Source organism: Nerophis ophidion, linkage group LG14 (assembly GCF_033978795.1).
Source record: "Nerophis ophidion isolate RoL-2023_Sa linkage group LG14, RoL_Noph_v1.0, whole genome shotgun sequence".
In the NCBI taxonomy this organism is placed as follows: Eukaryota; Metazoa; Chordata; class Actinopteri; order Syngnathiformes; family Syngnathidae; genus Nerophis; species Nerophis ophidion.
This window is the reverse complement of record NC_084624.1, coordinates 35,176,550-35,204,082: the sequence shown is the minus strand read 5'-3', so window position 1 is coordinate 35,204,082 and position 27,533 is coordinate 35,176,550. Positions and strand designations below refer to the sequence as shown.

Sequence of the window (27,533 nt, the reverse complement as noted above, 5' to 3'; positions counted from 1 at the left end):
CCGCGAAACCGCCGCCACAAGGGCACCGGGAAATGTTTATATGTAGGCTCCTAAATGGCAACACAAAAAAAACATCCTCTTACCCATTTGTGAGCGTGGTATTTTTAGCAAAATGCCTCACTGATGTGACAACGGGCAACCAAAGGCAAAAACAAGTGATGGTTTTAATTAGTAGTAAAAAAGCGTTTGAGCATCCAGAGGGAAACTGTGAAAACCAAGCTGCCTTAAACGCATCAGTCAGAATAAACATGCTAACAAACTCTGGGTAATGTGCCCCTTGTATATCCTTCACTATACAGCTGTTGGCCACACTGAGGAGGCACATGTTATCCAGAAGGAGACCGAGGGCGAAGTGCAACCATTTGGAGACTGTGGAGTATACATGCAGTAGCAAAAAGGTAAGCTATGTTTGTCATTTGTAGCAATGTATCCTCACAGAATTGATTCACTGACACGTAGTAGTACCTTGTAGTACCTGCTTTTTCCAGTGGAAATACATCAATGGGGAGCAGTCGCTGTAAAACAGTTCAGCTAATGACAATACATGCTATACGCTAACCTACAGTAGCTCATCTGCATTTCCCAAACAGTCCACAAAGGGCCTGATTTACTTAAGGTTTGCGTGTACTAAAACACGTGCAAAGTGGATTGAATATTTTAAGTGGGCTGAATAAGGCGTGCATCCATTTGGTGTCTTTGTAGATGCAAAATATGTGCTGATCATCAAAATTCCCACAATGCTGGGAGGACTATATGCAAATATTATTTAGTGCACGCAATGTAATTTATCAACACTCACTCATCACCGTTTTGCTAGCACTACTTTGCGTTTTATTTAGCAAGTGTCAAGTGGGCGTGCAGATCTGTGCTCGAGCTGCACAGACAGACGATGGAGCAGGGGTGGGCATTACGTTAATCGCGAGCTACCGGTTGATCGCGGAGGGTGTGTCAGTCCATCACAAGCCAGGCATTAAAAAAATAGACATAAAAATGAGCAATCTTCAATCTTCACGACTTCACTTTCGTCAGTTGTTTGACATTCTCGGCACCCAAGGATAGTGTCTGAGCTCATTATTAAGAAAAATATCACTGACACGACGGATGGAGAGAAACACTTTTCATTTCAACAGACTCTTGGGCCGTACCTGCAGTCAAAACTCTAAAGGCCGACTGCACAGTTCCTGTCTTCACCATAAAAGACCTGCTTCATCCTGCCTGTGCTAACAAAATAAGAGTCTCGGAAAGCTAGCGTGTACAAGCTAGCAAGCTAAGGAGTTTGATGCCAATGTATTTCTCCCCCGCCCTCGGCGACCGCTCCCTCTCCTCGCTCGCCCACACACTTACTGACGTCACTCACCTGCTGTCAACACATTAAAGCTACACACGCACATACGCTACTCTCATAACAAAGTGTTTGAAAACGATTATGCAAGTTGGACAAATGAGATGCCAAATCCAACCACTTTCATGTGGTATTGGACAGACAGGAGGACTTTTTTTTTCCTCCATTTGAAAATGCGGACGTTATCAGCACCACTGTCTGATTCCAATCAATGCAAGTCATCAGAATCAGATAATACACCAACTTATATTCTTGTCTTCATGAAAGAAAGGAATCTATATGTGTTGAACATGCTTGTATTATCAATAAACACCATTAACTTGGTAACAAAAATGTCCTTTTCATAAATAAATAAATATAAATTAAAAATATGAATGAGGTAGATCTCCTCGACTTGGTCAATTGAAAAGTAGCTCGCCTGCAGAAAAAATGTGAGCACCCCTGCGATGGGGAGATGAGAATCCTCCATCCTACGTGTGTGTGTGTCAACATATTTAGATGGTCTAAGAGAAATATTAGGCATATCGTTTATTTAACAACATGATTTTAAAATTGGATAGCTGCGAGGTTAAAAGCTAATTAAAACAAATTCAATTAATGCGTTTCTGTGTCCTTTAGTATTTTTTTAATGACATTAATTTTTTCTACATAAAATATATATTTTTTAAATATTTCTTATATGGAAAAAACTTCCTTTAATATGCATTTTTGTGTGTTTTGAGCGGACTACTTAAGTGCAGCCTCGCTCACCTTAAGCGATTAAAAAAGAAAAATGTGGTTTTAATGTACAATTTGTAGATGCACTGCAGGACTGCTTCTAAAATACCCATAAAAGGTAGTAAATGTCTCCTCTATGTTTGCAAACATAGCAAAACGCTGCAGGTAAGAGCATGATTACATGAATGTGTAGTAAATAAGTGTTTCTTAGGTAAAAGCCCCGCATGCACATAAAATTCAAATTTAAATAAGGCGGTCTACACCACTTTTCAATTGTACATGTAGTTTTAGTAAATCATACGCACCACGCCCACTAACAGTACGAGGTATTTTATAAATAGCATAGATCAGGGCTATTCAACTATATCAAGTAGAGGGCTGCAGTTTCAAGAGCCCAAGGGCTCGGGGGCCAAACATCGAAATGTGGATGTTTTGTCAGAAAGTGCCTTCGCAGGTAACATTCCTTTAAGACTGCGCTTACTTAATTAAAAGTAAACACATCGGCTTTCACACTATACTGTCAATAAATTCAATATTCTGCCCTCAGTACTCGATTCCAGCGTGTGCAGCTAGACAGATAGTTAACAGCATGAAGAAAAAGAAGCTCCAGAAGTTTTGTTGAGGATTGATGTTCCTTTTTCTTTAAATTATTTTTCTTCCTCAGTTTTTTTTTTCTTTGCACTTCCTCCTTCATTTAGATTCGTATGACTAAACATATCAACATACACATTATGAAAGTAATACGTCAATTGTATATTTTACTTAAATAATGTCCATTGTGTATTGTATATTAATAAGATAGGTTTCATGTTTATACATTCACTCAATAAACTACAGATGGTCACGCATATATAAATTAAAGGCCTACTGAAATGAGATTTTCCTATTTAAACATGGATAGCAGGTCCATTCTATGATCACACCTGATCATTTCGCGATATTGCCATATTTTTGCTGAAAGGATTTAGTAGAGAACATCGACGATAAAGTTCGCAACTTTTTGTCGCTAATAAAAAAGCCTTGACTTTACCGGAAGTAGCAGACGATGTGCGCATGACGTCCCCGGTGTGAGGGCTCCTCACATCCTCACATTGTTTACAATCATAGCCACCAGCAGCAAGAGCGATTCGGACCGAGAAAGCGACAATTTCCCTATTAATTTGAACGAGGATAAAAGATTTGTGGATGAGGATATTGAGAGTGAAGGACTAGAAATAAAAGTAAAAAAAAATAAAAAGGCAAGGACAGTGGGAGCGATTCAGATGTTATTAGACACATTTACTATGATAATAATGGAAAATCCCTTATCTGCTTATTGTGTTACTAGTGTTAGAGTGAGATTATATAGTACCTGAAAGTTGGAGGGGTGTGGCCACGGGTGTGTTGACCACCAGTGTCTCCGGTGGGAGAAGGTAATAGTCCGCAGCAGCTGGAGGAGGACGCAAGCTCCGCTCATAACTACGGTAAGAGCCGACTTATTAGAACAGTTTTCTCACCGAAACCTGCCGGTCGACATGGGGTCGGGAACCATGTTCGCTTGACCGCTCTGTTCCATAGTAAAGCTTCACCCTTCGGGAATTTTAAACAAGGAAACACCGGCTGTGTATGTGTGGCTAAAGGCTAAAAGCTTCCCACCTCAATCTTTCTACTTTGATTGAACAAATTGCAAAAGATTCAGCAACACAGATGTCCAGAATACTGTGTAATCATGCGATTAAAGCAGACTACTTATAGCTTGGATCGGGCTGGAAAAAAATGTCCTCTACAACCTGAGACGTCAAACGCACGCGTCATCATACGGGTCATACTACCGACTACGCAGTCTAATAGTTTATATATCAATGATGAAATTTTAACATTGCAACACATGCCAATACGGCCTTTTTCGTATACTAAATTGCAATTTTAAATTTCCCGCGAAGTTTCCTGTTGAAAACGTCGCAGGAAATTTAAAATTGTAATTTAGTAAACTAAAAAGGCCGTATTGGCATGTGTTGCAATGTTAAGATTTTATCATTGATATATAAACTATCAGACTGCGTGGTCGGTAGTAGTGGGTTTCAGTAGGCCTTTAAACAACATCCATATCGAACATTGGATGCATTTATGTATCTGTGACGCATCACAAATAAACCTCATGTGAAGGGTTACCGCCCTCTACAGGTCGAAGTTAGCACTACAAATATCAAATGAGCTTTGATTGACAGGGTTACTCTCAGACAAAAACAGCACAACCACGAATACAAAAGACAGCAATTCCAATAGAAAAAACAACTAAATATCTTTGTGTACAATATCGACGAAAAGAAGTTTGGTAATAAAGCTTACACGTGTGGATTTCTACCTTATCCATCTGTTAAAAGGTACACACACACACAGGTACAGCACTTGCTCGGGGCAGAACAAGTTGTCATAAGTCCGATTTTCGCAATTTATTTAGATTGTTTTTCAGGGTTAAATGAGTAGTTTTCTTGGAACTCAGCATCAAGGGTTGGAATTGGGGGTCAAATCACTAAAATGATTTCCCAGCGCGGCCACCGCTGATGCTCACTACTCCCCTCACCTCCCAGGGGGTGGAACAAGGGGATGGGTAAAATGCAGAGGGTAATTTCACCACATCTAGTGTGTGTGTGTGTGTGTGTGTGTGTGTGTCTGTGACTATAAGTGGTACTTTGACTTCTACTCACCCCACTGCTGTGTTTCATTGTGACACAAATGCCTCGCTGTTGCTCCCTTTGGGGTGGCGGGAGTGCTGCATCCAATAGCAACCTTAGTTTTAATGGTTTCATCAAGCCTATAAAAATCTTTGGCGGGTGGGATTATACACTCTTGCAGTGTTGACGTACTGACAGGTAGCAATGTAGTACCTTGGACTACCCGTCTTCCCAGTGGAAATGCATTGAAGGCGATCAGTCATGAAAAAAAACTGGTAAATGTAACCAGCTCAAAAAAAAGTAAAGCTAATGACTATACATGCTAAACGCTTACCCAGCACTTATCTTTTTACAAAACCGAACACGCAATGTATCCTTACTGACAGGTAGTAGAAATGGTGCCTAGTATACCTGCTTTGGCCAGTGGAAATGCATCGATGGCAAGTGGAGTCATGGATAAAAGTGAAATTGTAAAAAAGAAAATATAATTAATATATGTGCCAAACGCGAACAAAACTGTACACACAACAACAGTAGCAGTGATGCTAATGCTAACAACACATGTGTCCAGGCTGGCCCACCTATACTGACAGTAACAGAGATGATGATATTCTCCTTGCTGCAAGCTTGTGTATCTCAGCTCTGTCTTGGTAGTATTTAGAGGACAGGTTGTTAACTATTGTTGCTTTAAAGGCCTACTGAAATGAGATTTTCTTATTTAAACGGGGATAGCAGGTCCATTCTATGTGTCATTCTTGATCATTTCGCGATAATGCCATATTTTTGCTGAAAGGATTTAGTAGAGAACATCGACGATAAAGTTCACAACTTTTGGTCGCTAATAAAAAAGCCTTGCCTTTACCAGAAGTCGCAGATGATGACGTCACAAGGGTGAGGGCTCTTCTCGTCCTCACATTGTTTATAATGGGAGCCTCCAGCAGCAAGAGCTATTCGGACCGAGAAAACGACTATTTCACCATTAATTTGAGCGAGGATGAAAGATTTGTGGATGATGATATTGATAGCGAAGGACTAGAAAAAAACTGTTTTATAAAAAAATAAAGGCGATTGAATTGGGACAGATTCAGATGTTTTTAGACACATTTACTAGGATAATTCTGGGAAATCCCTTATCTTTCTATTGTGTTGCTAGTGTTTTAGTGAGATTAAATAGTACCTGATAGTCAGAGGGGTGTGTCCACGGGTGTCTTGACGCCAGTCTCTGAGGGAAGTCGACGGCAGCTGCATGGACGGTGCAAGCTCAGCTGATCTCCGGTAAGAGGCGACTTTTTACCACAATTTTCTCACCGAAACCTGCTGGTTGACATTCGGTCGGAATCCATGTTCGCTTGACCGCTGTGATCCATAGGAAAGCTTCACCTCCGGGAATTTTAAACAAGGAATCACCATGTGTTTGTGTGGCTAAAGGCTGATGATTCCTACCTCCATCTTTCTACTTTGACTTCTCCATTATTAATTGAACCAATTGCAAAAGATTCAGCAACACAGATGTCCAGAATACTGTTTAATTGCACGATGAAAAGAGACGACTTTTAGCCGCAAATGGTGCTGCGCTAATATGTCTTCTACAGTCCGTGACTTCACGCGCGCGCGTCATCATTCCGCAACGTTTTCAACAAGAAACTCCGCGGGAAATTTTAAATTGTAATATAGTAAACTAAACCGGCCGTATTGGCATGTGTTGCAATGTTAATATTTCATCATTGGTATATAAACTATCAGACTGCGTGGTCGCTAGTAGTGGGTTTCAGTAGGCCTTTAACTCACTGTCCCTTACTGTGGTCAGCTTGAACTTGTGCATTATATGAATATGACAACGATGAGAACATCTCTCTGTAGACACAAAACAAAATACTAATATGTTATGAGCATTCCGGGCCTCAACACACGTAATGTCAAAATAAATACTTTGTACGTTTAGTGTCCAGTATCAATCGACGGATCCGTTTTAGCTTTGTAGAGGGCTCTGTTTTTGCTCCTGGCGCACCATGATTGGAGATTCCAGCTGCTTCTCACATGAACTCAATAAAAACAAACCGTTGCCTCCTCGCAATCTGGCGAGCGTTTACAAGACCACAGAATGAGACACAAGACCACAGAATGAGGCACCTTCCTCTCATTTAAGCCAGTAGCAGACGTCTTTTGGGCCCAATCCTTGACGCGAAATGATAACGCGAAGATGCAGCACCTGCCACAACAGACGAGAAGGAAAGAAAAACCGGGCTTGCATTCTTGTGGCGAAGGATGACAATTTAAGCGGGCGCCCGGCTACGCCAGGAATCCCACCCCGCCCTCGGCCGTGCAGACCGTGGGCCGGGGAGACGATTGTGTTTATGTTTCACTTACGCTCCACCGCACTCTGGAAATTGGGTATGCAACGTCGACCCTCTTATTTTGAGTAAATCAATACCCAGGAGGCCCCCGGCAGGGCCCTGGTGTGTATCTTTATCCTGGCAGGTTTTGTTTGTGTTGTTTGTGCTGCCGCTTTCCAGCAGGTCTGAGCCGGAGTGACACCAGTGTGGAGTTTCTTTCAGTCTGAGTCACCTTTTAGTGAACGTCATGTTCCTCGGCTGCCCGGCTCAATCATTCACCCCCCCAGGAAAAAAAAAAAAGAAAAACTCATTCATATTCTCCTCTCACCCGGGGCCGCGACCCGTAAATCTGGAGTGCTGTAACGCCACGTGGTGCAGATACAGCTACTCTGAAAACAAACGCTGAGAGAGAAAGTAAATATACATTAGCATTAGCAGTGGTGAGGCGGGTGCCAACTAGCTTGCCAGCCAAGCTTCAGGAATCTGGGTTCATATTTGTCCTCTTAGACAGTGACGTAGCGTAATAGAGCAATTCCATGCAATGTTTTCCCCTGATGTATGAATGTTCTCAACTCCTGTTTCAATGCGATAGTTGTGTCATAGCGTAGATCAGGGGTGTCAAACTCTAGGCCCGGAGGCAAGATGTGGCCGACACATCATTTTGTTTGGCCCTGGAAATCCTGGAAGTAATAGCAATAAAGCAATAAAGCAATGTAACTTTTTGCACTAAATGAATTATTTATTTCTATATTGAAAGAAAAAAAATACTTGTACTCAATGTCATCGCAAATTATGTTAACTTAAATATTGTGTATATACAATATTTCCTTGAACTGCCGCCGGGTATGTAATATGCACCTGCCTTGATTTACTGCCGGGTCAATCTCACTCCTCAGATTTATAAGCGCATGCTTACTTTTACCGCCGGGTCAAATTCATGACGTCACAAGTGACGCTTCCCCTATCGCCTTTTTCAAAATGGCGGAGGAGTTTTTTTGCTTTTACTATGTGTAAACCAGGAGTCTTGTTCCACAGCTATACAAATCACACTGACGGTTGTGATATAAAACAACTTTAACACTCTTACTAATATGCTCCACACTCTGTGAACCCACACCAAACAAGAATGACAAACACATTTTGGGAGAACATCGGCTCTGTAACACATTATAAACGCAACATAAGAATTACCCAGAATGCCATGCATCTATGACTCTTGGCTATATTATACACCCTGCTAGCACCAAACCCCGCCCCCACCCCCTCTCCATGTGTCGGTTGAGGTGGGCGGGGTTGGGGGCGCGTGTATAATATAGCCAAGAGTCATGGATGCATAGCATTCTGGGTAATTATTATGTTGCATTTATAATGTGTTACAGAGCCGATGTTCTCCAGAAATGTGTTTGGTGTGGGTTCACAGAGTGTGGCACATATTAGTAAGAGTGTTTAAAGTTGTTTATAGCACAACCATCAGTGTAAAATGTATGGCTGTTGACCAAGTATGCATTGCAATCTCATATGAGAAGCAGCAAAATGCATGCATCCGGCCGGCACGCACGCAGATAGCATTGTGTAAAGGTGGAAGTGATGACATGTTGTAGAGCAGTGGTCCCCAACCACCGAGCCGCGGCCGTAGGTAACATTTTTATTGATTTTCTTTTTATTGCACTCAACTTTTTACTGTATGCCATTGGTAAGCGCAGGGGTGAGAAGGTTTTAAGATTATTAGCGCCTACTTACTTTTACCGCATGCCTTCAATAAGCGCAGGAGTGAGAAGAGGTTTTAAATGAATTAGCGCCCCGGTGGCTATTCAAGGAAATACGGTATATATTATCAAACTTTCAAACCATTTTTTGAATCGAAATAAATAATAATAATGATTTCAAAGCAAGTTATCCATCAAATTGTGCAATGTGAAAGTATCAATAGATTTTATGGTAAAATTGTGGAATTTACTGTGGTTTTAACAGCATTATTTTCTACATGAAAAAAACAGTACTTATTTTACTGTAATAAACTGTGGTGCCGTTTTGATATTTACCGTAATACACCGAAAAATCCACAGTTGTTGATTTGCGGTAAAAATAACTAAGAAACAAACTGGCAGCTCAGGTGCCAAAATTTAACTTTAACATTGCAGTTTTTAAAGTTAAAGTAAAGTTAAATTACCAATGATTGTCACACACACACTAGGTGTGGTGAAATTTGTCCTCTGCATTTGACCCATCCCCTTGATCACCCCCTGGAAAGTGAGGGGAGCAGTGGGCAGCAGCAGTGCCGCGCCCGGGAATCATTTATGGTGATTTAACCCCTAATTCCAACCCTTGATGCTGAGTGCCAAGCAGGGAGGCAATGGGTCCCATTTTTTTATAGTCTTTGGTATGACTCGACCGGTGTTTGAACTCACAACCTACCGATCTCAGGGCGGACAATCTAACCACTAGGCCACTGCGTAGGTTTTTTAATTTACAGTAAAAAAACATACCATATTTTTTTACATTTTATTTTTGAAAAAAATCTACTAATAAAATCAATAAAAAATTGTGTAATAATAGTATTTGCTGTTAAAAGCTGCCGTCTGGGGCCAAACATAACTGCGACCTGGCCCTCAGTGAAAACAACTTTGACACCTCTGGCGTAGATGTACCCCAACTCCCCATAGATGAAGTCTTGCTGTCTTTCTTCACACCAGAAACTGACAATATCAAAAGTGCCGCAATTGAATCAAGATGCAAATTAATCGAGAGTTATTTCATCAATTAATCAATGACTCTTCCCAAGAGTCAACCTCTACTATTCACAAACGTCCCCAAGAAGACATGAAATTATCAATAAAGCAACTCACTCGAGGGTCAACCAGGACGCGAACAAATTAAAACTTCAATCAATCAATCAAAGTGTATTTATGTAGCCCTTAATCACAAGTGTCTCAAAGGGCTGCGCAAGCCACAACATATCCCCATGACGCTGACGTATACTTTTAAAGGTAACGACAAAGGACAACGGACATGTTGGTTAGAGCTGCGTCTATCGATTAATTTAGTAATATATCGATCAGTTTGTTTGATTATTCGTGTAATCGGATTTTTTAAAAAAACACTTGTAACTTTAACGTGTATTTTAGGGAAAATAGGTCAAATAAACAATTGATCTACTAGCCATAACTTTGTTTATAATTTAATTACTATAAATTCCCATCATCAACAGCACTTTCAACATGTGCACATGTTTTAAAACTCTATGCTGTCCACTGCCACATAGATCACAGTACCAGCCATGGGGAAACTATTTCTGCGTATTTAAAGTTCCAGGTACTCCATGTGGTCTTGATTTGGTCATTTTTTATTAGGTTTTTTTTCCATTCGATTAATCAAAGCAACAAAATATAAATCAAAACTTTATTTTTCTAATTGAATAATCATTGCCGCTCTGATGATAAATTCCCTCGATTTCTAAATATTTTGAAGTCTTTTTTTTTTAGTGCAAATGTTTTGACAAAGCATAAATGTAGCTTAATATCCAACAGCTGACAAAGCAATCACTGGTTGCGGAAAGTAATGAGGCGTTTGCTGCAAGTTGCGATTAATCAACAGTTAATTCATAAATCAATTGATCACGGTATTATGCAGACTTTTTTCCCCCATAATATCCAAAAAGTATTAAGCTGGCCGATTTCCAAAGTTGGCTGCCAGAAGACATGATACTGTGTGCAATCCAGGGTGCAAACTGACAAACATACATCACATATTGCCGTAAAACGGATGTATATTTTGAAATGTCATGCTTAAGAAAACAACAGGCATGTTAGTGCATCAATCTTAAAGGCATTTTTCTTGATTTCTGAGTATTCTGTACTTCTGTTGTGATGCAAATGTGCCAGACGCGGATGTAACTTCACATTCTATAGCTGACAACAATAACGTTGCCCTTCTTTAGCTCTTAACAAGCACTTAACACGATTAATCTAGTATTAAATTAATCATTTATTTTTCCCGCTTTCTTTTCCTCACAATCAGGAAATGATTGCACAACCCAATTTGAAAGTTGGCACGATAAAGCAAGTCACTAGAAATAAAAATCCAGGAGGCAAACTGACAAAAATACCAACCACTTTTATCATTAATGTATACTTACAAATAAGTGATAAATAATGTTATAGACAAGTGAATGCAACAACATTTGCCAAATTGACAGTCAAAGCAAAGAAAACTATTCTTACAGTTGATTACCCTTTTTGGGCCTCAAACCTCACCTTGGAAAGCCCCGCATTAAATAACTACCTGTAGCTGTTTTGACCCAAACACTTTGCTGGATGCTCTACAAGGGATACATTACTGAGATCTCCATCTTCTAGATCAGTTGTTCTCAAACTGTGGCAGGGCACCATCTAGTGGTACGCCAAAGAATCACTTGATGAAAGTACAGTCTTTTATTTTCCTATATTCAAACACAATGTAACTATTCAAACTGTGTGCAGTGTTACAGTGGCCAAAAATATTAAATATACTTATCAAATAAAACCTATGTCTTTTTTTTAACGAATACTTAGGCATACTAAGCTCCTGTATTCTACTGTTGGTCATTATGGTGGCTGGGCTTCATCTAGTGGTACGCCAAAGAATCACTTGATGAAAGTACAGTGTTTTATTTTCCTATATCCAAACACAGTGCAACTATTCAACTGTGTGTAGTACTACAGTGGCCAAAATATAAATATACTTGTCAAATAAAACCTATGTCTTGTTTTTAACAAATACTTAGGCCTACTAAGCTCCTTTATCTTACTGTTGGTCATTATGGTGGTACTTGGAGAGCCAGGTGTTTTATGAGGTGCACTATATATCTTCATTTGTACGTACTATCTCAGTTTAGCTTCCAATAAGTATTAAATTACCTAAACACCGGTCTTAAGTTAATAAATATATAGTTAATAACTTATAGTCGAGGTTTCTGTGGTTTATCCGTTATAGAGTGCTCAATACTGGGGTAGAGCGGAATATACTTTAGGTCAGGAAAAAACACAAAGGCTATTTCATCCCTACAAGCCTGTTTCGTAGGTTTCCCTGCTCTGCAGGGGATTTTATAATTGTAAAACAAAATCCCTGCTCTTCAGGGGATTTTATAATACAATCCCTTAAAGAGCAGGGAAACCTGCGAATCATGCTTGTAGGGATGAAATAGCCTCTGTGTTTGTTTTCTTGACCTAACATATAGTTAATAACTTATATTATGGTGTATATGTCCTGTTATTGCATATGTAAATGTCCATGATATTTCATTTTTGTGAGAAAATTAAATCTCTGGTGTTCCTGAGTAGCACAAGATGAAGCTTACGTACAACCAGTGTTAAAATTGCATTTGTATTTTTTGACACGTGTGAGGGTTTAGGCGTTACTTTAAGAAGGGATTTAGGTGATTTCTGGTGAGAAATATAGCACACTTTCTTTAATAATTGTACCTTTTCCACAATCCAAGTCTGAGTGATGTAGTAACAGTACACAGTCATGTACTTTTTCCAGTGTTAGATTTAAGGTCACGGGGGGTGACACCTCTTTCTCTTTTCCACTTGCTCGGGCGCGCACCTTTGCCCCTCCGTCCGATCAAACATTGACAATTTCCAGATAAATGCACGTGTTCCCGGTGTTATTTTTGCATTTGTGCGCGCGAGAGTTGGAGGTGGAATCAAAAGAAAATAATAGTTTCTGCTGCCTGAGGTGTGTGATGTTTATGCCGAATTGGGTGGGGGAGTTCTCTCTCTTTCTCTGTTTTTAATGCAAGCCCAGCAGCAGCAGCAGCAGACGTTTGGGCCACCAGTCCAGTCCAGTCAGTCAGATGGCTTTATTGTTACCAGCTGTTGCTTGTGGGCCATGTATATACACTCACCTTTTTGCACTCAGGATATGATCATATGCTATTTTTCCTGGGAGTAAAAATAACTTTTTCTGCCATGCACTCAAACAAAACTAAAAGCAACAGTATTGCTAAAAACCTGCAAAAACAAGTTAAACCACAACACTTAATCCACGCACCTAAAACCAATTAAGTCAATTAAGAGCAGCATGCATCCAACGGGGGGTGGGGGGGTGGACTTACCCGAAGTAGGCTGCGCTGGGTGGCGGCAAGTGGATGACATAGACTAGGAGTGTGAACGATAACCATCCCAGGAGTAGGTGTCCATCCAGCATTTTGCTGCGGCTCCAGGGCAGATCATTTCGTTGCTCCTGAGTAGCTGCACAGAGTCCCTACTTGGACGCTCCACGCTTCTTATACTAAGAGGAGACGAGGTGCGGGGCGCGCTCCTCCCAGCTGCGGAGAGAGAGAGAGAGAGAGAGAGAGAGAGAGAGAGAGAAGAGAGAGAGAGAGAGAGAGAGAGAGAGAGAGAGAGAGAGAGAGTATATCTGAGCAACATCCACAGATCACTATGTCACTTTTTAGTTATTCCACAGATTACATCGTGACGTACTAATACAGAACTGCATCAAAACAGAGTTTTTTAAATAAGCACTAACACAAATTGAACGGCATGTTTTTTTATTTTATTTTTTCCCAACATATTACAACATGGTAGTCGTATATTTTCGGACAAGTTTAAAAAACAACAAAAAGAAATAATAATGCAAATATATGAGGGGCCGTTAGGGACATTATTCAGAATGACCTCTTACATACACTACTGAAATGCTCTTACATACACCACTGGTGTATGTAAGAGCATTTCAGTAGTGTATGTAAGAGGTCATTCTGAATAATGTCCCTAATGGCCCCTCATACAAATACATTTCCATCCATCCATTTAAATCTCCATCCATCCATTTCCTACCGCTTGTCCCTTTCAGGGTCACGGGGGGGTGCTGGAGCCTATCCCAGCTACATTCTGGCAGAAGGCGGTGTACACCCTGGACAAGTCGCCACTTCATCACACATATAAACAACATTCACACTCACATTCACACACTAGGGCCAATTTAGTGTTGCCAATCAACCTATCCCCAGGTGCATGTCTTTGGAGGTGGGAGGAAGCCGGAGTACCCGGAGGGAACCCACGCAGTCACGGGGAGAGCATGCAAACTCCACACAAAAAGATCCCGAGCCCAGGATCGAACCCAAGACCTTCGTATTGTAAGGCACACATACTAACCCCTGTGCCATATTATATTCAATGTATTATAATTATATTTAATAGCGGTAGAAAATGGATGGGTGGATGATTATTTGTTATATAGTATAAACAGTTTATTTAATAATTGTTCGACTATGTGCATATATTCTTTATGCGTAATTATATCAAAATCTGTAGACAGATTTTGTGTGAAGGGAGTCAAAATATAACATTCCAACGAGTGTGCATATTTAAAGGGGAAGTGCACTTTTAAAAAAAATGTTGGCTATTATTCACAAATCCTAGAACACACGTCTGTCTCATTTTGATGCATTCCTTTTTGCAAAAAATTACAAGTAAGAGGTGGCTAAAAATGTAGTAAATGGGATTAATCTATTCTGACTATACGTAAAGCCTTCTAAAAACATCTTTGAAAAAACACAGAGAAAACTCAATTTTTAAGCCGTGACCTGCATATCAACAAGTATTAGCGACATTGTTATTGTTAGAGGTTACACAAAGGAACTACTTTTAGAAACACGGCGCCGTGGTCACAGAGGTAACATACAGTAACTACTGAAACTGTTGATATACTGAGCTGCTGTTGCTGCATCGCCTCTAAATTGGTCAAAGTTAATTCTGGATCATAAATCATGCTTCTCACTTGTAATGGTCAACTTTGAAATTCAATTTAGACCCGAAGACATTGCTAGGAAGACATAACAAGATGCTACATTGCTCCCAGCATTTTTCACCTGAGAAATGACACTTGTGATAATTCATCATCTAAACATGGTGCAGTAAGTGATTGTTTTATCATCTTAGTATAGTGTGTATATTTTTTTTCAGCACTTAGCAGTACTGATACATAATGCTTAATGTTTTACTAGAGCTGGATCTGCTTCCCACTCAGCTTCTAAAACTTGTAGCTCATCCTCTTTATATTATGGATCAAAAAAATAAGGTTCTGGATCATCATTTGTCCTATTAGTTATTGGCTTTCATGAAGTTTGTCATAATAAACAGTAGTTGTTGTTTTTATAGGACACAAGGAACTTTTTGGTGCACTCTGTGAAATCAACGCGCCACCAAAAAGATATATATGTATATATATATATATATATATACTGTTTATACAGTGGGGCAAAAAAGTATTTAGTCAGCCACCGTATGTGCAAGTTCTCCTACTTAAAATGATGACAGAGGTCTGTAATCTTCATCATAGGTACACTTCAACTGTGATAGACAGAATGTGAAAAAAAATCCAGGAATTCACATTGTAGGAATTTTAAAGAATTTATTTGTAAATTATGGTATTATAAGTATTTGGTCAACCATTCAAAGCTCTCACTGATGGAAGGAAGTTTTGGCTCAAAATCTCGCGATACATGGCCCCATTCTTTCTTTCCTTAACATGGATCAATCGTCATGTCCCCTTAGCAGAAAAACAGCCCCAAAGCATGATGTTTCCACACCCATGCTTCACAGTAGCTATGGTGTTCTTAGGATGCAACTCAGTAATCTTCTTCCTCCAAACACGACAAGTTGAGTTTATACCAAAAAGTTCTATTTCGGTTTCATCTGACCACATGACATTTTCCCATGTGTTCTCTGGCAAACTTCAGACGGGCCTGGACATGCACTGGCTTAAGCAGGGGGACACGTCTGGCACTGCAGGATTTGATTCCCTGTCGGCGTAGTGTCTTACTGATGGTAACCTTTCCAAGATGGCGGCGCCCGGACGGGCTGCGACATGGCGGAGCTCCTGCTAAAGATGGAACATTTGGCAGAAATACCGGACAATTCTACAAACTTTATGGCTGGCTCACATCGTGGTCACTCCGTGATCACGTACGACCGCCAGACACTTCTGGGTGTGGACATATCGGGCCGTTTTGGACTGATAGACGCGTGCTTGTTCGACGTGCTGACTAGCACGGGAATAATTTGGCGGCTACATCCAGCGGCCTGTGAAGCAGGGGAGTCTAGTAGAAGCGGGGGCCATCTACGGAGCAGACGCCAGCGGTGTGATCGGAAACGTGGATGTCGAGCGGGGCTAAAAACAAAGCAGAAGGCTAATCCCCACAGAACACCACTTCCCTCCATCCTGCAGCCGCATTTAAATGGAAGATGCGAGACTACTGGTCTGGGTAAGGAGTCAGTTAAATTAGAACAAGTTAAGGAGTCAGTTAAATTGGAGCAAGTTTTTTCTGCCTTGAGTGTTTCAGAGTTGGACATGTGTTTCACCGAGGTGGCTAACTATGATGCGTGCAGTTTATCAAAGCAACAATCAAACAACCGGAAAATTCCCGTCGTATCAATTCCTAGATATGGTCGTAATTATACTAAATGCACTGGGCATAATAAACACAAAACTATTAATATTGCTACTACGGATAATTTGATCAAAAATTCCCTAAAACAGCCCACTACCTATAATATAGGTTTTTTAAACATAAGATCATTGTCTCCCAAAACGTTGTTAGTTAATGATATCATCAGAGACAACAATCTTAACGTCATCGGTCTCAGCTAAACCTGGCTTAAACCAAACAACTTTTTTGCGCTAAATGAGGCATGTCCTCCTAACTTTACACATGCGCATATTACCCGTCCGCTTAAAAGGGGTGGGGGATCGCACTAATATACAACGAAAACTTTAACCTTAGTCCTAACATAAATGATAAATATAAATCGTTTGAGGTGCTTACTATGAGGTCTGTCACACCGCTGCCTCTACACCTGGCTGTTATCTACCGCTCCCCAGGGCCCTGTTCGGACTTTATCAATGAATTCTCAGAGTTCGTTGCTGATCTAGTGACACACGCCGAAATTATAATCATAATGGGGGACTTTAATATCCATATGAATACCCCATCGGACCCACCGTGCGTAGCGCTCCAGACTATAATTGATAGCTGTGGTCTCACACAAATAATAAATGAACCCACGCATCGCAACGGTAATACGATAGACCTAGTGCTTGTCAGGGGTATCACCGTCTCCAAAGTTACGATACTCCCGTATACTAAAGTATTGTCCGATCATTACCTTATAAAATTCGAGGTTCAGACGCATGTCCGTCAAACTAATAATAATAATAACTACTATAGCAGCCGCAACATTAATACGGCCACAACGACAACTCTTGCTGACCTACTGCCCTCGGTAATGGCACCATTCCCAAAATATGTGGGCTCTATTGATAACCTCACTAACAACTTTAACGACACCCTGCGCGAAACCATTGATAACATAGCACCGCTAAAGTTAAAAAAGGCTCCAAAAAAGCGCACCCCATGGTTTACAGAAGAAGCTAGAGCTCAGAAATTATTATGTAGAAAGCTGGAACGCAAATGGCGCACGACTAAACTTGAGGTGCACCATCAAGCATGGAGTGAGGGTTTAATAACTTAGAAACGCATGCTTACCTTAGCTAAAGCTAAATATTACTCAAATCTCATCCACCGTAATAAAAACGATCCTAAATTTTTGTTTAGTACGGTAGCATCGCTAACCCAACAAGGGACCCCCTCCAGTAGCTCCACCCACTCAGCTGATGACTTTATGCAATTCTTTAGTAAGAAAATTGAAGTCATTAGAAAGGAGATTAAAGACAATGCGTCCCAGCTACAACGGGGTTCTATTAACACTGATACGATGGTATATACGGCGGATACTGCCCTCCAAAATAGTTTCTCTCGTTTTGAGGAAATAACATTAGAGGAATTGTTACAACGTGTAAATGGAATAAAACAAACAACATGTTTACTTGACCCTCTTCCTGGGAAACTGATCAAGGAGCTCTTTGTATTATTAGGTCCATCAGTGCTAAATATTATAAACTTATCACTTTCCTCGGGCACTGTTCCCCTAGCATTCAAAAAAGCGGTTATTCATCCTCTTCTTAAAAGACCTAACCTCGATCCTGACCTCATGGTAAACTACCGACCGGTGTCTCACCTTCCCTTTATTTCAAAAATCCTCGAAAAAATTGTTGCGGAGCAGTTAAATGAACACTTAGCGTCTAACAATCTATGTGAAACCTTTCAATCCGGTTTCAGGGCAAATCACTCCACGGAGACAGCCCTCGCAAAAATGACTAATGATCTATTGCTAACGATGGATTCTGATGCGTCATCTATGTTGCTGCTCCTCGATCTTAGCGCTGCTTTCGATACCGTCGATCATAATATTTTATCAGAACTTATCAAAACACGAATTGGTATGTCAGACTTAGCCCTGTCTTGGTTTAACTCTTATCTTACTGATAGGATGCAGTGTGTCTCCCATAACAATGTGACCTCGGACTACGTTAAGGTAACGTGTGGAGTTCCCCAGGGTTCGGTCCTTGGCCCTGCACTCTTCAGCATCTACATGCTGCCGTTAGGTGACATCATACGCAAATACGGTGTTAGCTTTCACTGTTATGCTGATGACACCCAACTCTACATGCCCCTAAAGCTGACCAACACGCCGGATTGTAGTCAGCTGGAGGCGTGTCTTAATGAAATTAAACAATGGATGTCCGCTAACTTTTTGCAACTCAACGCCAAAAAAACGGAAATGCTGATTATCGGTCGTGCTAGACACCGAACTCTATTTAATAATACAACTCTAACATTTGACAACCAAACAATTAAACAAGGCGACACGGTAAAGAATCTGGGTATTATCTTCGACCCAACTCTCTCCTTTGAGGCACACATTAAAAGCGTTACTAAAACGTCCTTCTTTCATCTCCGTAATATCGCTAAAATTCGCTCCATTCTGTCCACTAAAGACGCTGAGATCATTATCCATGCGTTTGTTACGTCTCGCCTCGACTACTGTAACGTATTATTTTCGGGTCTCCCCATGTCTAGCATTAAAAGATTACAGTTGGTACAAAATGCGGCTGCTAGATTTTTGACAAGAACTAGCAAGTTTGATCACATTACGCCTGTACTGGCTCACCTGCACTGGCTTCCTGTGCACTTAAGATGTGACTTTAAGGTTTTACTACTTACGTATAAAATACTACACGGTCTAGCTCCCTCCTATCTTGCCGGTTGTATTGTACCATATGTCCCGGCAAGAAATCTGCGTTCAAAGGACTCCGGCTTATTAGTGATTCCCAAAGCCCAAAAAATGTCTGCGGGCTATAGAGCGTTTTCCGTTCGGGCTCCAGTACTCTGGAATGCCCTCCCGGTAACAGTTCGAGATGCCACCTCAGTAGAAGCATTTAAGTCTCACCTTAAAACTCATTTGTATACTCTAGCCTTTAAATAGACTCCCTTTTTACACCAGTTGATCTGCCGTTTCTTTTCTTTTTCTTCTATGTCCCACTCTCCCTTGTGGAGGGGGTCCGGTCCGATCCAGTGGCCATGTACTGCTTGCCTGTGTATCGGCTGGGGACATCTCTGCGCTGCTGATCCGCCTCCGCTTGGGATGGTTTCCTGCTGGCTCCGCTGTGAACGGGACTCTCGCTGCTGTGTTGGATCCGCTTTGGACTGGACTCTCGCGACTGTGTTGGATCCATTATGGATTGAACTTTCACAGTATCATGTTAGACCCGCTCGACATCCATTGCTTTCCTCCTCTCCAAGGTTCTCATAGTCATCATTGTCACCGACGTCCCACTGGGTGTGAGTTTTCCTTGCCCTTATGTGGGCCTACCGAGGATGTCGTAGTGGTTTGTGCAGCCCTTTGAGACACTAGTGATTTAGGGCTATATAAGTAAACATTGATTGATTGATTGAACCTTTGATACCTTAGTCCCAGCTCTCTGCAGGTCATTCACCAGGTCCCCCTGTGTTGTTCAGGGATTTTTGCTCACCGTTCTCATGATCATTTTGACCCCACGGGATGAGATCTTGCGTGGAGCCCCATATCGAGGGAGATTATCAGTTGTCTTGTATGTCTTCCATTTTCTTAAAATTGCTCCCACAGTTGATTTTTTTCACACTAAGCTGCTTGCCTATTGTAGATTCAGTCTTCCCAGTCTGGTGCAGGTCTACAACTATTTTCCTGGTGTCCTTCGACAGCTCTTTGGTCTTGGCTATAGTGGAGTTTGGAGTCTGACTGTTTGAGGCTGTGGACAGGTGTCTTTTATACAGATAACGAGTTCAAACAGGTTCCATTAATACAGGTAACGAGTGGAGGACAGAAGAGCTTCTTAAAGAAGTTGTTACAGGTCTGTGAGAGTCAGAGCTCTTCCTTGTTTGAAGTGACCAAATACTTATTTTCCACCATAATTTGCAAATAAATTCTTTAAAATTCCTATAATGTGAGTTCCTGGATTTTTATTTTCACATTCCGTCTCTCACAGTTGAAGTGTATTTATGATGAAAATTACAGACCTCTGTCATAATTTTAAGTGGGAGAACTTGCACAATTGGTGGCTGACTAAATACTGTTTGCCCCACTATATATATATATATATATATATATACATATATATATATATATATATATATATACATACATATATATATGTATATATATATACATATATATTTTATGTATATGTATATATACTGTATATATGTGTATATATACATATATATGTATATATATTATACTATATGTATATACAGTATATATTATATATATGTATATATATATAAACTATATACATTTCAAAATAATATTTAAATATATGTATGTGCGTGTGTGTATATATATACTGTATACAGTGTATATATATATACTGTATACAGCATATATATATATATATATATATATATATATATACATATACATGTGTATATACTAGGGGTGTAACGGTGCACAACAATTTTGGTTCGGTACGTACCTCGGTTTAGAGGTCACGGTTCGGTTCATTTTCGGTACAGTAAGAAAACAACAAAATGTAAATGTTTTTGTTATTTACTTATCAAATTTGTAAACAATGGTTTTATTTTTTTAACATTGGGAACACTATAATAGTTATGCCCACGTTAATCCACATCAAACTACCTCAAGTTGTTGCTTGGAATAAATAAAATGACAAAACTTTTCTTCTACAAAACCCGTTTACATATGAGTTGGGAAATTGTGTTAGATGTAAATATAAATGGAATGCAATGATTTGCAAATCATTTTCAACCCATATTCAGTTGAATATGCTACAAAGACAACATATTGTTTCACAACTGTTTCACAAGTTTATTCACAATACCATATAACATTTACAATAGTGGTGAATATCATCATTTAAAGATGTAGGTACGTGAAAGGGTTCCCCAAATAAGCTAGAAGAAGCTTTTGACAGGGGGTCCATATTTGATGTTCAAACTGATAAACATTTTTTTTTGCAAATAATCATTAACTTTAGAATTTGATGTCAGCAACACGTGACAAAGAAGTTGGGAAAGGTGGCAATAAATACTGATAAAGTTGAGGAATGCTCATCAAACACTTATTTTGAACACCCCACAGGTGTGCAGGCTAATTGGGAACAGGTGGGTGCCATGATTGGGTATAAAAGCAGCTTCCATGAAATGCTAAGTAATTCACAAACAAGGATGGGGTGAGGGTCACCACTTTGTAAGCAAATTGTCAAACAGTTTTGAACAACATTCCTCAATGAACAAGGAATTTAGGGATTTTACCATCTACGGTCCGTAAAATCATCAAAAAGTTCAGAGAATCTGGAGAAATCACTGCACGTAAGCGATTATATTACAGACCTTTGATCCCTCAGGCGGTACTGCATCAAAAACCAACATCAGTGTGTAAAGGATATCACCACATGGGCTAAGGAACACTTCATAAAACCACTGTCAGTAACTACAGTTGGTCGCTACATCTGTAAGTGCAAGTTAAAACTCTACTATGCTAAGCCAAACCCATTTATCAACAATATCCTGACACTGGGCCCGAGCTCACCTAAGATGGACTGATGCAAAGTGGAAAAGTGTTCTGTGGTCTGACAAGTCCACATTTCAAATTATATTTGGAAACAGAGGACGTGGTGTCCTCCAGAACAAAGAGGAAAATAACCATCCGGATTGTTATAGGTGCAAAGTTCAAAAGCCAGCATCTGTGATGGTATGGGGGTGTATTAGTGCCCAAGGCATGGGTAACTTACACATCTGTGAAGGCACCATTAATGCTGAAAGTTCCATACAGGTTTTGGAGCAACATATGTTGTCATCCAAGCAACGTTATCATGGACGCCCCTGCTTATTTCAGCAAGCCACGTGTTACAACAGCGTGGCTTCGTAAAAAAAGAGTGCGGGTATTTTCCTGGCACGCCTGCAGTCCAGCCCTGTCTCCCATGGAAAATGTGTGGCGCATTATGAAGTGTAAAATACGACAGCGGAGACCCCGGACTGTTGAACGACTGAAGCTCTACATAAAACAAGAATGGGAAAGAATTCTACTTTCAAGGCTTCAACAATTAGTTTACTCTGTTCCTAAACGTTTATAGAGTGTTGTTAAAAGAAAATGTGATGTAACACAGTGGTGAACATGCCCTTTCCCAACTATTTTGGCACGTGTCGCAGCCATGAAATTTTATGTTAATTATTATTTGCAAAAAAAAAAAAAAAAGTTTATGAGTTTGAACATTAAATATCTTGTCTTTGTAGTGCATTCAATTGAAACAACAGACACACAGGGCTTTGCTGCCCCTAACACACACACACACACACACGCACGCACGCACGCACGCACGCACGCACACACACACACACACACACACACACACACACAGAGCAAAATGAGCTAACGTTACACTAAAAGCTAATTAGCCTTCACCTCAAGCCAGGACTGCGAGCGAGCTGAGCTGCAGTTTAAGTTTCTAGAAGGTCAACAAGCTCATAGTGATATTAGTAGTAGTTGACTGGGAGGTGTTTTTATAATTTGGGGAAAGTACGCTGCCTTTTGCTCACCAGCTAAACACTATTCTGCTCAACACTGAAGAATTTACTACATGCGCTCTGAATATGCACTGCTGATTGGCTGTTACCGCTCTTAATACGCACTGCTGATTGGCTGTTATCTCCTTGTATGTAACCAATCAGATGGCTGTGTGGGTGGGACAATGCTGGCTGCTGACACAGGGGCAGAAGAAGCAAAGCAGTTTGTTAAGACTTTAGCTTAGAAACTCGTTCGGTACACCTCTGTACCGAACCGAAACCCCCGTACCGAAACGGTTCCATACAAATACACGTACTGTTACACCCCTAGTATATACATATATATACTGTATGTATGTATGCATTATATACTATATATATATATATATATATATATATATATATATATATACATATATATATATATATATGTATATATATATATATATATATATATATATATATATATATATATATATATATATATACATATTGTGTTTTCCACTTCATGTTTGTGATGTTTCCCTTCCCATATCTGCTGTACAGATTTTCTTTAGAAAAGAGAAGTATGGGATACTTCTTTTGTTGCTTTATTTGTATTTGAATTTATTAAATGTTTTGAGTCAAATTTTATTAAACAAAGTCAGTTTTATTTTAAGTAATGTAGGAATTCATCAGCGCTGTTTATCTGTTTCATGGAGGAATGTAGTTAATCATAGAACTGGCACAAAATGTTATTAAAAAAGTATTGATTTTGAATCGAAAATTGCTTTAAATCGAGAATCAATTCCACATCAAATTGTTACCCCCCAGAATCGAATCAAATCGAATCGGATGATGCCCAAAGATTCAAAGCCCTGATGTATAAGTGTGGGAATTTGATGAAAATAATAATTACTCTTGTTTGAACTATTTATAAATATGTTTCTGCCATGTTACAAATGCTTTCTTAGTGAAGCCCAATTAATGTAATGTACAATTAAATTATTCGACTAAATTAGTGTGTTAAATCCAAACAAAAGTAAATATATGTGAGAGTCATTGGTCACTCTATTAGGTACACCTCAACTATTTGTTGTATTACAGTATCACAGACAGTAGCTCCACTCAAACCATCGTGAGCCAGACTTTTTCCTGCAAATCGCTACGTTCTAGTTGTATGTCAAACACCTGTAACTCCTTGTCACCATTCCCAAAGACATCACAGGCTGCAGATCGTTGAGGTAGATTTTTTTTGTTGTTGTTGATGTTGGTTAAAGATTGGCGGCGAAAGGTTAAATATCAGTCCACTTCTGCCACTGTGAGCGAGCAAGAGCAAGCCGGGTTCACATTCAGTTCCCGGCGAGGAAAGACGAGCTAAAATGTTGTCAGCAAATACGACTGTAGGCCAATTTCACAAGAGAGCAAAAAGCTGGTAATCACTTTGCAAATCTGTCACACACTGAGAGCCATTGAGACCCACTGGCCAGCTATCAATCATCCTTGGCGAGTAACTTGAACACTTTGGCAGGCCCGCTCATGAAAAATATTTAGCCTCTGCCACTGCTTTTCAATACATACGATTTTGGGGATTAACGGAATGATGCGTGCAACTTCTAAGGTATGAATAATGCAACACATATTTACTTGTTTATTTATTTACTTTCATAATAAACAGACTATGAGGAACCAACTAATAATGTATTAAACCCAAATCCAGTGGAGTTTGTACTTTGTGTAAATCGTAAATACAAACAAAGTAAAATGATTTGTAAATCCTTTTCAACATATATTCAATAGAATAGACTGCAAAGTACTTAATGTTCGAACTGGAAAACTTTGTTATTTTTTGCAAATATTAGGAATTTGATGCCTGCAACATGTTTCAAAAAAGCTGGCAATGGTGGGAAAAAAGACTAAGAAAGTTAAGGAATGCTCACCAAACACTCATTTGGAACATCCCACAGGTGAACAGGCTAATAGGGAACGGGTGGGTGCCATGATTGGGTATAACACAATCATTTCAAAGTGTTTTTGGAACCTGTGGATGTTGTGTCCTCCGGACCAAAGAGGAAAAAACTCATCCAGATTGTCATGGGCGCGAAGTTCAAAAGCTAGCATCTGTTATGTTATGGAGGTGTACTCGTGCCCAAGGCAAGTGTAACTTACACATCTGTGAAGGCAACTTTAATGCTAAAATGTACATACAGGTTTTTGAGCAACATATGTTGCCATCTAAGCATCGTTATCATGGACGCCCCTGCTTATTTCAGCAATGCCAAGCCACTTGTTGCAACAGCTTGGCTTCATAGTAAAAGATTGTGGGTAGTAGACTGGCCTGCCTGCAGTCCAGGCCTTAATGTGTGACACATTATGAAGCCTAAAATACAACAACGGAGACCCTGTACTGTTGAACAACTTAATCTGTACATTTGGCAAAAATGGGAAATAATTCCACCTGAAAAGCTTAAAAAATTGGTCTCCTCAGTTCCCAAACATTCACTGAGTGTTGTTAAAAGGAAAGGCCATGTAACACAGTGGTAAAAATGCCCCTGTGCCAACTTTTTTGCAATGTGTTGCTGCCATTAAATTCTAAGTTAATGATTATTTGCAAAAAAAAAATAAGTTTCTCAGTTCGAACATTAAATATCTTGTCTTTGCAGTCTATTCAATTGAATATAAGTTGAATAAGATTGGCAAATCATTGTATTCTGTTTTTATTTACGATTTACACAACGTGCCAACCTCACTGGTTTTGGTTTTTGTACATTAATTTACCAGCTTTATTCAACCCCTTCATGTCCTCCTGCGTAAACACCTTTCAGTAACCTGCACCTGACATCTTTTGTGTGCAACCACACCTTGAATTGTGGCGCAGAAACACAGGCAGGTTGTATGCAAACTTGGAAGCGCTCCAGACTGCGCTCTCCTGCCACGATTAAATGGTAAATGGGTAAATGGGTTGTACTTGTATAGCGCTTTTCTACCTTTTTTTAAGGAACTCAAAGTGCTTTGACACTATTTCCACATTCACCCATTCACACACTGATTAGGGCTTCAGGAGTCCAATTGTGCGTTTGTAGTATATGACAATGACGGGCCAAACAGTATATGCAAATTAGTGATTCACTTGCCTAATAATATGCATAAGGCAACCTACCAACTCGCCTTGTTCTTTTTATGCGCTATTGGGCAGCAGGTTACCCTTTGTAAGGGTTCTGAACTCCTGTTTCCATGACAGTGTTGCAGTGAACATTTGTCAAACCGAGATCGGCATAGATGTAGCTTGACTTTCCAATGCTGACATGATTTTGCTTTTCCTTTTAAAAAAAAAAAAACTTTTGAGAGAAGAACCCCTTAAAAGGTTTCGTTTTGAACCTTCAAGTTTTGTAAATGACCCCAAGAAGGAGACACTTTGCCCTTCTTACAGAAAATGGTACCGTCTCTAAGGTGAACGCTCCCACCGTTCTGTAGAGGAAAGCTTTGTAAAACCATCAATCAATCAATCAATGTTTATTTATATAGACCCAAATCACAAATGTCTCAAAGGACTGCACAAATCATTACGACTACAACATCCTCGGAAGAACCCACAAAAGGGCAAGGAAAACTCACACCCAGTGGGCAGGGAGAATTCACATCCAGTGGGACGCCAGTGACAATGCTGACTATGAGAAACCTTGGAGAGGACCTCAGATGTGGGCAACCCCCCCCCTCTAGGGGACCGAAAGCAATGGATGTCGAGCGGGTCTAACATGATACAAAAACAACATGCTTTACTACACATCCTAAAATAAAACCTGGCAGTCTGGGCAGCTGTAAGTTTTTTGGTCATTTGGCAAAGCTCTCAATTTACCTGTGGATCTACGTTCCCATCCTCACCTTTGGCATACTTGCCAACCCTCCCAAATTTTCCGGGTGACTCCCGAAATTCAGCGCCTCTCCCGAAAAACCTCCCGAAAATCTCCCAAAATTCAGCCCGAGGTGGAAGCCACGCTCCCTACAGCTCAAACATGCACGGTTCGAAGCTTGAAAGGGAGGATTGCAAGCGGATCTAACGGCATTTAAAGTCCTTTTTAAAAACGACTGCTAATCCTCCTCCTTTTCGACCGGATGACCGCGGAGAATTAAAGTGGGAACACTCCGGGGGCAGAAGTTCATTAAGTGGGGCGGACTCACCGGCTCTCAGCCATGTTTCCGTCACACAGGGGAAGTCCGCGGGAAGTGAAGAAATCCTTCAGGATAAACGTTTTGTTTGTCCAAGATCTTGCGTTCACAAGACCGAACCTGGGGGGGGCCAGCACGTCCAAGGGCACAGCTAGTCCAGGTAGGGCCCGACACACAGCCCGCAGGTGGCGGGGGAGAGGACGACACAGACAAAAATAGACGCAAACAACACAAAAACAAACAGAGCTGACAGCGAGACAAGCCAGGCCAAAGCACACACTGGCGCCGTCTTCTGGAAACTCGGAAGTGACGTTACTCAAACAGTGAAAGGTAAGTGTTGTTGTTGTTTTTGTTTTTTTGTAACCATCAAGCACAGTACAGTTAGTAGAACAACT

The 27,533-nt window shown here is 40.3% G+C and overlaps 1 protein-coding gene across 1 annotated transcript in view; it reads right to left on the bottom strand.

Moving 5' to 3' along the window:
• wnt9a (wingless-type MMTV integration site family, member 9A) overlaps positions 1 to 13,272 on the bottom strand; it is a 71,350-nt gene extending 58,078 nt beyond the window's left edge. The window contains exon 1 of the mRNA XM_061920553.1: positions 13,141 to 13,272. Within this exon, the coding sequence (XP_061776537.1) occupies positions 13,141 to 13,232 (92 nt within the window). The 5' untranslated portion in view covers positions 13,233 to 13,272. The remainder of the gene's footprint in view (positions 1 to 13,140) is intronic.
• Positions 13,273 to 27,533: the final 14,261 nt, after the last annotated feature.